This window comes from Tachyglossus aculeatus, chromosome 6 (assembly GCF_015852505.1).
Source record: "Tachyglossus aculeatus isolate mTacAcu1 chromosome 6, mTacAcu1.pri, whole genome shotgun sequence".
NCBI lineage: Eukaryota > Metazoa > Chordata > Mammalia > Monotremata > Tachyglossidae > Tachyglossus > Tachyglossus aculeatus.
The window spans coordinates 44,849,883-44,864,076 of record NC_052071.1 but is presented as its reverse complement, the minus strand read 5'-3'; the positions used below and the strand labels follow the sequence as shown (position 1 = coordinate 44,864,076).

At 43.8% G+C, this 14,194-nt stretch overlaps 1 protein-coding gene across 1 annotated transcript in view; it reads right to left on the bottom strand.

Annotated features, from left to right (window-relative positions):
• ZNF185 (zinc finger protein 185 with LIM domain) overlaps positions 1-14,194 on the bottom strand; it is a 150,285-nt gene that overhangs the window by 92,240 nt on the left and 43,851 nt on the right. The window contains exons 3-6 of the mRNA XM_038748610.1: positions 7,046-7,119; positions 4,935-5,058; positions 2,437-2,502; positions 1,134-1,202 (exon numbers count right to left, since the gene is read on the bottom strand). Coding sequence (XP_038604538.1) covers positions 1,134-1,202; positions 2,437-2,502; positions 4,935-5,058; positions 7,046-7,073 — 287 coding nt within the window. The 5' untranslated portion in view covers positions 7,074-7,119. The remainder of the gene's footprint in view (positions 1-1,133; positions 1,203-2,436; positions 2,503-4,934; positions 5,059-7,045; positions 7,120-14,194) is intronic.

Sequence of the window (14,194 nt, the reverse complement as noted above, 5' to 3'; positions counted from 1 at the left end):
TCGCCCCCTCCTACCTCACCTCCCTTCTCTCCTTCTACTGCCCAGCCCGCACCCTCCGCTCCTCCACCGCTAATCTCCTCACTGTACCTCGCTCTCGCCTGTCCCGCCATCGACCCCCGGCCCACGTCATCCCCCGGGCCTGGAATGCCCTCCCTCTGCCCATCCGCCAAGCTAGCTCTCTTCCTCCCTTCAAGGCCCTGCTGAGAGCTCACCTCCTCCAGGAGGCCTTCCCAGACTGAGCCCCTTCTTTCCTCTCCCCCTCGTCCCCCTCTCCATCCCCCCGTCTTACCTCCTTCCCTTCCCCACAGCACCTGTATATATGTATATATGGTTGTACATATTTATTACTCTATTTATCTATTTATTTATTTATTTTACTTGTACATTTCTATCCTACTTATTTTATTTTGTTGGTATGTTTGGTTCTGTTCTGTCTCCCCCTTTTAGACTGTGAGCCCACTGTTGGGTAGGGACTGTCTCTATGTGATGCCAATTTGTACTTCCCAAGCGCTTAGTACAGTGCTCTGCACATAGTAAGCGCTCAATAAATACGATTGATTGATTGATTGATTGATTAATGTCAGAAGATGTCCTTCCGCTTTACTCTGTGACAGCTCCCTGAAATACTTGTTCTTCCTTCTACTTTAGACTCTGAGCCCCACATGGGGTAACAGTAGGGTTAACAGACTAACTTGGATCTACCCCAGCATTTAAAACAGTGCTTGATACGTGGTAAGCACTTAACAAATACCATGATATTAGTAATAATAATAATAATGTCTATAAATCTTCACAATCTCAAGTTCATACAGACTTCTTAGAGAGGAAAGCAAAATCAGGTAGGTAACTGGGTGTCACTCTGCCTTACCATTTTTTCAAATCTCCACTTATTCAAAAAGCTTCTCTCATTCAATCACTCCTCACTCTACCTATTCTTCTCTTTAATGTAGTCCCCTCTTATTCACACAACTTTATTTTCTGTAGAGTTCTGGCAAATGAGCTATCAAATAAGTGGTGCTGTGATTCGTATCAAGGACCTGAATGCCAGTGAATAGGAATTATAGATAAACAATTCTATGGAATTGCTAGCAATGAAATGGTAGAAGAGCTTTTGGGATGAAACATTCCCAAACCTTTTGGAGCAGTCACTGTCAGGAGCAGGCTGAGCGCTAGAAGTCACTTCGGGCTGGGTAAACATTCCCCTAGGAGAGTAGAAGAGAAGTTCAGTTATCTCGGTGTTTACTTGAGTTTTAAAAACTGTTCCCTGTGGCATAATGTCCCAAGGTATACTTATCAAATGTGTATAGATAGATAGATAGATAATAATAATGGCATTTATTAAGCATTTACTATGTGCAAAACACTGTTCTAAGCTCTAGGGAGGTTACAAGGTAATCAGGTTGTCCCACAGGGGCTCACAGTCTTAATCCCCATTTTACAGATGAGGTAACTGAAGCACAGAAGTTAAGTGACTGCCCAAAGTCACACAGCTGACAATTGGCAGAGCTGGGATTTGAACCCATGACCTCTGACTCCAAAGCCCAGGCTCTTTCCACTAGCCACGCTGCTTCAATATATACATCAATCCCCTTATAGAGTGTGAGCCCATTGCTGGGCAGGGATTGTCTCTATTTGTTGCTGAATTGTACTTTCCAAGTGCTTAGTACAGTGCTCTGCACACAGTAAGCGCTCAGTATATGATTGAATGAATGAATCTTTACGTATCTATCTATCTCTCTAGTATTCTGTTTTACAATATCCCAAGGTGCATTTACCAAATATGTGTCTATAGATATCTATCTATCGGCAGCATGACCTAGTGGATAGACAACGGTCCTGGGAGGCAGAAGGATCTGGGTTCTAATCCTGATTCTGCTGCTTATCTGCTGTGTGACCTTGGAGAAGTCACTTTGTTTCTCTGTTCTTCAGTTACTTCATCTGTAAAATGGGGTTTTAAGACTGTAAGCCCTATGAGGGACATGGACTGTGTCCAACCTGGTTAGCTGGTATATACCCCAGCACTTAATACAGTGCCCGGCACATAGTAAGTACTTAACAAATAGAATTAAAGAAAACTATGTAGCTATCTATCCATCTCTCTCTCATATATCTCTATATAGAGATATATATATACCTATATATATATCTCTCTATATATCTCTATATAGAGACATATGACGATATATATATATATATCCATCTTTATAGATATAGAGATATATCTATATCTATAGAGATATCTATATATAGGTATATAGATATATATCTATAGAGAGAGAGATGGATATATATATATATTATATATATATATATATATATATATATACATATATCATGTCATCCTGAGAACCATAAAATCATCCCAGGTGCAAACAGCTTCCATGAAAATGAAGTCATCTAGAAAGAACAGGGAGCCAGAAATATTTCATCAATTACCTATTACTCCTGGGGGTGATGGGAGGTGATGAGGAAGAGGAATGTCTCCCATTGGAGGGTAATTCCCTGAGAAAGGAAGCAAAAATAATTTATCCACCTAAGTTCCATTTAAAACCCTGCCTGTCTTCAGTGCTACCTCCCAACAGATGGATGTCTTGAACCACAACCCTGATCCAGAGTTGCTCCCTAGACCTGATAAAGTCCAGGGGCTGAATCAAGTTCATTAGGGCCTCGAAGCGAACAGTAGAATTAAGGCTTTTCACCCAACTTCATGTTAAGGAGCCAGGACCAGGTAGAAAATTTGGGTTCCCTGGTTCATTCATTCATTCATTCAATCGTATTTATTGAGCGCATACTATGTGCAGAGCACTGTACTCAGCGCTTGGGAAGTACAAGTTGGCAACATATAGAGACGGTCTCTACCCAACAGCGGGCTCACAGTCTGGAAGGGGGAGACAGACAACAAAACAAAACATATTAACAAAATAAAATAAATTGAATAGTAAATATGTACAAGTAAAATAAATAGAGTAATAAATCTGTACAAACATATATACGGGTGCTGTGGGGAGGGGAGGGAGGTAGGGTGGGGGGAATGGGGAGGAGGAGAGGAAAAAGGGGGGCTCAGTCTGGAAGGCCTCCTGGAGGAGATGAACTCTCAGTAGGGCTTTGAAGGGAGGAAGAGACCTAGTGGATGTGTGGAGGGAGGGCATTCCAGACCAGGGGAAGGACGTGGGCCAGGGATCAACGGCGGGACAGGTGAGAACGAGGCCAGCTTGGTGACCTTGGGCAAGTCACTTCACATCTCTTGGCTTTGGTTCCCAAATCTGTAAAATGGGGATTAAATACCTGTTCTTCCTTCTCCTTAGACTGTGAGCCCCATATGGAACAGAGACCGTGATCCAGCTGATTATCCGATACCTATCCCAGAGCTTAGCACATAGCAAGCACTTAACAAATACCATAATTATTATTGTTATCTCTCTCTCTTCCCCTGGCCCTTCACCCAGCCTGTGGGACCCTGTAGCAACCTGGCGATTCTACAGGTGTTGATTATTCATTCATTCAACTCAATCTATTTTTTAAGTGCTTCCTGTGCTCAGAGCACTGTACTTAACCCTCCGGTCTGGTGGAAGCCCCCAGGGACTCTTCTTCAACCCACTGCAACAAAGAGGTGTTACTACATGCAAAAGACTGCCCTTGAGAGAGGTGTCAGATGGCGCCCAGCACCAAGCTTTTTTTTTAATGGCATTTGTTAAGTGCTTACTATGTGCCACCTCTCTCCTTGACAGCTCGGTTTCTGTTAAATCAGGGATACAAAACAGCTTAGTTGGCCACACACCAAGGAAGAAGTGCTTGCAGTCAGTAGGGTTCATACATGGAAAAAAGAAAATGTACAAGGAGCAACAAGGCTGAAGTACACAGAGATTTTTAGGGCTGTCCCAAACTCCTTCCTTTTGTGCTTGGCATGGAAGGTTCATTCGTTCGTTCAATTGTATTTATTGAGCGTTTACTTTGTGCAAAGAGCTGATTCAATTTTTTTTTCTCCATTTTTTCTCAGAGGCTTCTTCTGAGGAGTCACTGAAGACCGGTTGCAGGAGTTAGGGTGGGGAAAACAGGGGACACAGAATAGTGGCCCTTACGCTTCCTCTGTGACCTCTCTCCCCCCTGATTTCTGTGTTCCAATGCCACACAGAAGCAGTGTGGCCTAATGGCTAGAACCCAGGCCTGGGGAGTCAGAAGGACCTGGGTTCTGAATTTGGTCTCCTGTGTGACCTTGGCAAAGTCACTTCAAATCTCTGGATCTCAGTTACCTCATCTGTAAAATGGGGATGAAGACTGTGAGCTCCATGTGGGATGGGGACTGTGTCCACCCTGATTAACTTGTATCAATCCCAGTATTTAGAACAGTGCCTGGCACATTGTAAGCACTAAGCAAGAATCATTTTTATCATTATTATTATTAGGCGCAGGGCAATCTAACCTCCAGTTCTGCGTTGAGAAACCCAGGCACGTTTTGCAGGGGATTTAGTCCTTCTACAGTCCCTCTAGATTGTAAGCTTGTTGTGAGCAGGGGTTGCGTCAGTTTATTGTTGTATTGTAGTCTCCCAAGAACTTAGTAAAATGCTCAACACACAGTAAGCACTCAATAAATATGATTGAATGAATTTGGGGCACTCCTTCATCAATCAGGGGGTATTGATATGCCCCACAGTGGCTCTTTCATAGGGGAATTTTCTTTCTAGCTCCCCTTCTCAGTTGGGGCTCCACAAGGTGATGGGGAAGAGTAAGGAGGAAAGGACTAGGGGAGGATGCACCTCTGACAAAGTTTCGGGCTGAAGGAGCAGAAGGAGTGGTTTCTGCAGTCTCCTGATTTTAAGGGGTAGGACTATCAATTTGTTCCATCCCCTTCAAGGAACTCTTAGCTTCCAGTGGGCCCCAAATGGGGATGGAGTTACCTGGGGGAATAGCATTATGATCATGTCCCTCGTACTTACATTGTCCGACTTTCTGTCTCCTCCTGTTTATTGATCCAACTCTTGTCCCCCTTCAGCGTGGTTCGTACCTTCATTTGCCTTAGGATTTTCTTTCGTTCTTCTTCTCCAGGCGGGAGCGACCGACCTGATAAGGAATAAGAGGAAGAGGCTTCAGGTCTCTCTTTGCAATTGTAAGGTCACATGAAATTAGACCTCCCCCAACCAAGGGAACACGTTTCCGGGATTTTGCGGGAATGCCTGCACCCCCTGTCCACATCATGATCTTCAGAGATCGCTTTTCTTTTACGGTCTTAGAAGTCTGAACAATTTGGATTCATGAAGTAAAAATGTTCTGTGAAGTAACCAAATACATCCAACTGATTGCTAGTTATAACCAGATGGAACATAATCAATCAGCGGTATTTACTAGCAAGGCAGTGTGGTGTAGTGGAAGAAATGTGGCACTGGAAATCAGAGGATCTGGGTTTTAGATTCAACTTGATCACTTGTGTACCATGTAACCTTGGCCAAGTCACTTAACCTCCCCATTACTCAGTTTCCCCAGACGCAAAATGGAGATAATAATACCTACCCTACCTTGCAGGGGGGTCGTGAGGGCTAAATTGAAATAAGCAATGCAAGGTGCTCTGCTAATAAAATGATTAAATAGAATTCCTTCTAGACTGCAATGTCATCATGGTCAGGGAACATGTCTACCAATTCTTTGTATTGTACTCTCCCAAGCACTTAGTACAGTGCTCTGCACACAGTAAGTGCTCAATAAATACCATTGATCTATTGATTTGATATTAAGCACTTAATGTATGCAGAGTATTATACTAAGCACTTGGGATACAGTTGGTAGACTCTCTCAATGCTTAGTCCAATGCTCTGCACACAGAAAACACTAAAGAAATACCATTGATGGTTTGATTGATTTATAAGAGCCCTACCCTCTTGAAGATTAATGTTAGGAAGACTAGCCATGAAGAGCCTGGAAAAAGTCATGAACTGTGCTGATGTAACGATTGCCACAAAAATACAAATCGTCAACTCTATGGTATTTCCAGTGACAGTGTATGGATCTGAAAGCTGAACAGTGCAAAACATAGGATAGAAAGAACATCAATTCTTTTGAAATCTGGTGTTGGACAAGGCTTTTGCGAATACCATGGACTGCCCAAAAGACAAACAAATGGATTTAGAGCAAATTAAACCAAAGTGGTCTTTGGAAGGCCAAATGACTCGGCTTGGATTAGCATACTTTGGACACACAATCAGGAGGATTAATTCTCTGGAGAAGACACTAATGCTATGGAAAGTCCAGGGAAAATGTGGAAGAGGCAGACCAGCAGCTAGATTCATTCGTTCATTCATTCAATCGTATTTATTGAGCGCTTACTGTGTGCAGAGCACTGTACTAAGCACTTGGGAAGTACAAGTTGGCAACATGGATAGAGATCATAACAATGATAATGGAAGAACCATTAGAAAGGTTGTGAATTATGGCAGAGGACAGGACGCTCTGGAGAAAGTATATCCACGGAGTCACTGTGAATCGGAAACAACTCGACGGCACATAATAATAGTAATAATAATAATAATAAACCACCTTCTAAGGTTACAATCTTGTGTAGGAGTTTACAATCTAGTTGGGGATCTTACACTCTAGTGGAGTTTACAATCTAGTGGAGGAGTTTACAAACTATTTGAGTTTCACAATCTAATGGAGGCATTTACAATCTAGAGGAGGTGCTTAAAATCTAGTGGAGAAGTTTACAATCTAGTGGAGTTTACAGTCCAGTGGAGGAGTTTAGAGTCTAGTGGGAGATTTTGCAATATAGTGGGGCAGTTTACAATCTACTGGGAGGAGCTTACTATCTAGTGAGGGAATTTACAATGTAGTGGGGAAATTTACCATCTAGTGGAGGTCCTTACTGTCTAGAGGGGAGTTCACAATCTAATGGGGTAGTTTACCATCTAGTAAAGGAGTTTACAATCTAGCAGAGGAGTTTAAAAGCTAATGGAGGAGTTTACAAATTTACAGACAGAAGCCTTCTGCAACCTGTTAAAAAGAGGAGTTGGAGGAGCCCCAAGAGAGAAAGGGGTGGGACCGGAAGAAGTGGATATACCTTTTGAGCTGCTGCCGAGGGACATCATGGTCTTCTCGGTTTTTCTTGAGGTGCAGTTCAATCCTCCAGGTGAGCTTGGGGAGAAAAAGAGGACACATTCTCAGATGATTACCTCAGTCATATCTAAGGTCATACACAAGACAAGGGAAAGAGCCGAGATTAGAACCCGGGTCCTCTTTCTCCCGGACGCTGGCTCTTTCCACCAAGCCATACTTCTTTTTAACCTCTGCAAGTAAAAAGTGTTCTCCCTGGTTCATTTATTGAGTTGTTCATTCATTCATTCGATCGTATTTATTGAGCACTTACTGTGTGCAAAGCACTGTACCAAGCACTTGGGAAGTACAAATCGGCAACAGATAGAGACGGTCCCTACCCAACAACGGGATCACAGGGGTCTGATGGCCTTATGGCCTTATGAACGTTATGGCCCAAGGTTCATTACATTCGCGCTCAATGAATACGATTGAATGAATGAATTTGCCCTATTCACCCTCATCTGGTTTCCCATTCGGTGACTCTGGGTCACAGTTCAACCCTACTTCCCTTCATCGGTGACCTTCTAGTTCTTTGAGCTGGAGCCAGTTAGAGGCAAACATTTCCTGGTATGACGCCACCACTATCTCTCCCTACCTCCCACAAACAGCCTCTCTCTAAGCCTCTTCCTGGGAACCAGCTTTGGGTAGGGACCGTCTCTATATGTTGCCGACTTGCACTTCCCAAGTGCTTAGTACAGTGCTCTGCACACAGTAAGCGCTTAATATGATTGAATGAATGAATCATCATCATCATCACCAATCGTATTTATTGAGCGCTTACTATGTGCAGAGCACTGTACTAAGCGCTTGGGAAGTACAAATTGGTAACATATAGAGACAGTCCCTACCCAACAGTGGGCTCACAGTCTAAAAGGGGGAGACAGAGAACAAAACCAAACACACTAACAAAATAAAATAAATAGAATAGATATGTACAAGTAAGAATCAAGCAGGGGCCTGGGAACCAGAGGACTTGGGTTCTTATCCTGACTCTGCCACTTGCCTGCTATGTAACCTTGGGCAAGTCACTTAACTTAACAGTTAATTAATCCCCATTTTACAGTTGAGGAACCTGAGGCACAGAGAACTTAATGACTAGTCCAAGGTCACCCAGCAAGCAACTGGCAGAGCCAGGATTAGAACCCAGGTCCTTCTGCCTCCCAGGCTTGTCCTCTTTCCACTGGGCCAGGCTGATTCTCTGCCTCTGTTTCCTGAACTGTCAAACAATAATAATGATGGCATTTGTTAAGTGCTTACTATGTGCAAAGCACTGTTATAAGCGCTGGGGAGGATTCAAGGTGATCAGGCTGTCCCACGTGGGGCTCACAGTCTTCATCCCCATTTTACAGATGAGTTAACTGAGGCACAGTGAAGTTAAGTGACTTGCCCAAAGTCACACAGCTGACAAGTGGTGGAGCCAGGATTTGAAGCCATGACCTCTGACTCCCAAGCCCGTGCTCTTTCCACTGAGCCACGCTGCTTCTCTATAATAATAATAATAATAATAATGGCATTTGTTAAGCACTTACTATGTGCGAAGCACTGTTCTAAGCGCTGGGGGGGGATACACGGTGATCAGGTTGTCCCACGTGGGGCTCACAGTCTTCATCCCCATTTTACAGATGAGGTAATTGAGGCACAGTGAAGTGAAGTGACTTGCCCAAAGTCACACAGCTGACAAGTGGCAGAGCCGGGATTTGAACCCATGACCTCTGACTCCCAAGCCCGGGCTCTTTCCACTGAGCCACGCTGCCTCTCTATGGGGATTCAATACCAGCTGTCCCCCCTGCTTAAACTATTAGCCCAGGTAGGATTGGGACTATGTCCAACCTGATTAGCTTGTATCTGCTCCAGCTCTTATTACTTACAAGTATTAAGTCAATCAATCAATCAATCGTATTTATCGAGTGCTTACTGTGTGCAGAGCACTGTACTAAGCGCTTGGGAAGTACAAAGGGAAGGGAAGTTAAGGGAAGTCCTTAACAGATGTCATAAAAAAGACTTCTTGAACCTCAGGGTAAAATGCTTTCCTGTTCTCCCTCCCTCATAGACTGTGAGCCCCATTTGGGACAGGGATCGTATCCTACCAGATGATTTTTTATCTGGCCAAGCAAATAGGCTTCGGCTCATAGAACGTGTTTAACAAATACCACAGTTACGGTTATGGATCACATCCAGTCGACCAGAAGAAGCGGGGGAAGATTCTGATCCTGTTGGTACTAAAATTGGATGTCCCATCACTAGGACACTGAATATAACCTGTGGAACCGATATAAAGTAAGTACTCTTCAGCTAATATTTATAGCCTAGGTGTGTGTGCTTATATGCTAGTTTATTCCCATATGTGGTGTGTGTGTGCTTATATGCTAGTTTATTCCCATATGTGGTGTGTGTGTGTGTGTGTACGTGTGCGCATATGTCTAGGCTATGGTTTCTCACCACCCTTAAATAACAAATGCTGTGACTCAGTTACCTCATTTATAAAATGGGGATTAAGACTGTGAGCCACAAGTGGGACATGGACTGTGTCCAACCTGATTAGCTTCTATCTACCCCAGCTCTTAATGTAGTGTCTGACACATAGTAAGTGCTTACTATGTAAGCAGCGTGGCTCAGTGGAAAAGAGCCCGGGCTTTGGAGTCAGAGGTCATGGGTTCAAATGCCGGCTCCGCCAATTATCAGCTGTGTGACTTTGGGCAAGTCACTTGACTTCTCTGGGCTTCAGTTACCTCATCTGTAAAATGGGGATTAAGACTGTGAGCCCCCCATGGGACAACGTGATCACCTTGTAACCTCCCCAGCTCTTAGAACAGTGCTTTGCACATAGTAAGCGCTTAATAAATGCCATTATTATTATTATTATCAAATACCCTTCCTCCTCCCACCCCAGAAAAACATTGCTTATCAGCTCTGTTCTTCTTCTACATCTCACCTCAAGCTTTTCATTCCTCCCAGATAAATCTGTTAGCCATTTTCCTCAAGTTTCCTGCTTCTGGCCCCTTGATACTGCCATTCCACTTACTTTGAATGCCTTCCTTCCTCAAATGCGCCAGCTCACAACCCACTTCGTCATCATCATCATCATCATCATCATCAATCGTATTTATTGAGGGCTTACTGTGTACAGAGCACTGTACTAAGCACTTGGGAAGTACAATTTGGCAACATATAGAGACAGTCCCTACCCAATAGTGGGCTCACAGTCTGAAAGGGGGAGACAGAGAACAAAACCAAACATACTAACAAAATAAAATAAATAGAACAGATATGTACAAGTAAAATAAATAGATAAATAGAGTAATAAATATGTACAAACATATATACATATATACATATATGAACATCCAGTTCAAAGCCTTCCTAAAAGCCATCTACCTTCCTAGTCATTTCTTCCTCTGAACCTCCTCCACCCTTTTGGTTCACCTTCTCAATCTGTTCATTTATAGATGTTGATTTGTTTATCCACTTGGGTTATTGTCTTTTTTTATGTTTTTTCACGTTCTTTTAACAGCAGGGAACTGTATACTTGTCCAATTCTGTATGGTTGTCTTTCCTGCTCAGTTGTAAGCTCGTCAAGGGCCAGAATTGTATGCCATACTTCTGCATATTTCCTAGGGGCCCTGTTCAGTGCTCTGCACAGTGTGTCTACTCAGTCGATAATGTGGGTGATGATAACAACGAGTTAAAAGAGAAGCAGCGTGGCTCAGTGGAAAGAGCCCGGGCTTTGGAGCCAGAAGTCATGGGTTCAAATCCCAGCTCTGCCAACTGTCAGCTGGGTGACTTTGGGCAAGTCACTCAACTTCTCTGGGCCTCAGTTCCCTCATCTGTAAAATGGGGATGAAGACTGTGAGCCCCCCGTGGGACAACCTGATCACCTTGTAACCTCCCCAGTGCTTAGAACAATGCTTTGCACATAGTAAGCACTTAATAAATGCCATCATAATTATTAGTAGCATTGAAAGGAGGGAGTGACCCAAGGAGACAGAAGCCAGAATCTCTTCTGTAGAAACATACCTTAAATGGACATTTAAATGGGAAAATCCAACTGGAAATATTACTATTTGTTAGTGTAGATGGTATGTGGGTGATCTTCTGAACAGAATATGCCCAACCAAGAGCAATTAGGGCTGAACAAAGAATTCCAATCAACATTGCTCAGCGCTTCATTTCGTTAGGCAGCACAACCCCAATGACAGGCAATTATTCTTCAGACATCAGCAGGCAGTGACGATACCGTGATTCTTCCTTGACTTGGAGAAACTGTAGGGTCACCTGACAAAACCCTTGAAAAAGCTCCAAGGGTGGGGAGCTTTAAGGAAGAGTTTCCTCTAAATCTTAACCAGCTTTTCGGGTTCAAAACCAGATAGTCTTAAAAAGAAGGAATAGTTAAGAATAGCCTCTCATTACACATAATCCACCTCCATTACCCCGTCAAAGGATGATTTCCATTCGGGAGGATGATTTCCCTCTGAGGTGGTGGGAATAGGGGAAGGTCAGGACCTCGTGGGATAGAGTGGCTGAGGAGCTTGTACTCTCTAGGCCTCGAAGGTCTATTGATCAATCTGTCAATCAATCAGCTATTATTATCAGTATTCACTGAGTGTCTGCTTGGTGCCAGACTGTGAGCCTGCTGTTGGGTAGGGACCGTCTCTATATGCTGCAAACTTGTACTTTCCAAGCGCTTAGTTCAGTGCTCTGCACACAGTAAGCGCTCAGTAAATACGATTGAATGAATGCATTGTATTAGGTGCTTGAGAAGTACAGATGAAATGACACATTCCCTGCCTACAAGGAGCTTGCATTCTAACGGAGTAAACACACTTATTTCCCCAAGAAAAATCTTGGAACAGCCATTCCAGTATTATCGTCATCATCAATCGTATTTATTGAGCGCTTACTGTGTGCAGAGCACTGTACTAAGCGCTTGGGAAGTACAATTTGGCAACATATAGAGACAGTCCCTACCCAATAGTGGGCTCACAGTCTAAAAGGTGGGCTCACAGTCTAAAAGTGAGTAACAGTATTTCAACAGTTTTGCTGTGATGATGGCCAGAGGCCCTTTTGGCCAGTGTGGGGAGTTACTTGGGCTCACTTGGGCTTGGGCCAGGGAGGGGTTTTCAGGCCCAACCCTACTGGTTCCTGGTCATCGGCAGCTGGAGACTGAAGAAGAAATGAGGGAACTGGAGGTGAAACCAAGATAATGATAATGACGGCATTTATTAAGCGCTTACTATTTGCGAAGCACTGTTCTAAGTGCTGGGGAGGTTACAAGATGATCAGGTTGTCCCACATGGGGCTCACAGTCTTAATCCCCATTTTACAGATGAGGCAACTGAGGCCCAGAGAAGTTAAGTGACTTGCCCAAAGTCACACAGCTGACAATTAGCGGAGCTGGGATTGGAACCCATGACCTCTGGCTCCCAAGCCCATGTTCTTTCCACTGAGCCACGCTGCTACTCCTGCCCTCTATCTAAGGGATGAACAAGGCCTTTCCCCTGATGATGAGATGATCCTGGACCTCCTTTCACCTCAAGCAATGTCCTCTGGCTTCAGCTCCCCACTGTTTTGCGGATTTCCTGGGAAGACTGGAGTAGCTCTCATGTCTCCAGGAGATTACCAAAGGCCATCGTCAATCTGATACACCAGCAAGGGGCCTCTGGCTTCTCCTATACCACTGCCTCATTGGTATTTGACAGGAACCGACTGCCCCTGAGAGCATAGAGACATTTACTAGCCGGGGTCTGGGCCTCCAAGCTCCCTCATGAAGACACATGTCAGTTCAACGAGGACATAGTTTCCAGAAAGGAAGCCTTCCAAAGTAGCATTGTTTTAGGAAATATAGCCTTGTGCTTCAATGGCACCTTTGGTGGATGGAAGAAAAACAATGAAATTCAGTGTTGCTAGGCTGTAAACTCTAAAGATATGATAGGGGTGGGTGGGCAGGGGAGTGGCACTTTAAAAATGATCATAACTGTGGTATTTGTTAAGTGCTTATTATGTGCCAGGCACTGGGGTGGATACAAGCAAATCAGGTTGGACCCAATCCCTGTCCCATGTGGGGCTCGGTCTCAATCCTCACTGTACAGACGAGGTAACTGAGGCACAGAGAATTGAAATGGCATGCCCATGGTCACACAGCAGATAAGTGGTGGAGCCGGGATTAGAAAACACGATCTTCTGACTCTCAGGCTCTAGCTACTATGTCATGCTGCTTCTCACTTTATGGAAAGAGCATTATAAATAGTAATAGGCGAAAAATAAAATTTTTTAACCAGCAAAGGAACACAATGGAATATTTGTGGATAGAAGTTCCTAAAACATTCTAGAACTCGCCAAAGACCATCTAGCTAAAAAAAAAGAAAGCCAAAAGGAAATTAGACTCTATAAATAAGGAATCTGGCACCATAGAAAAATCCCCAAATCTGGCAGAAGGCACAACAAAATAGGTGCCATGTAAATAATCTCTTCAGCCACCCTGATTCAGGGAGTAATCAATCAATCAATCAATCGTATTTACTGAGCGCTTACTGTGTGCAGAGCACTGTACTAAGCGCTTGGGAAGTACAAGTTGGCAACGTATAGAGACAGTCGCTACCCAACAGTGGGCTCACAGTCTAGAGGGGGGAGACAGAGAACAAAAAGAAGACAGATGGCTGTCTGGTCATCATGTCGGCAGCATTTAGGGTACTTTGTAACTCAAAATTTATTCTGAAGTCTCAAGTTCCTCCAAATGATATTCCTTGAGGAAGATCTCCATCCCACTCTGCACCGGAATCTGATTCGTCCATGACCCTTGCTCAGACAGGATCTAGATCAGGGAGGAATGTCAGCTTTGAGGTCTCGACACAGATCTTGGAAAAGAAGCAGGCTCTGCCCTCAGCCAGCCCCAGAAGTCTCTAAATTTAGGTAACGGCCAGTTGATGTAATAATGATACTAATTAATAACTGTGATATTTTGTGAAGTGTTTAATATATGCCAAGCGCTGTACTAATTTATGTACTTTAATTCTATTTGTTCTGATCAATCAATCAATCATATTTATTGAGCGCTTACTGTGTGCAGAGCACTGTACTAAGCACTTGGGAAGTACAAGTTGGCAACATATAGAGACAG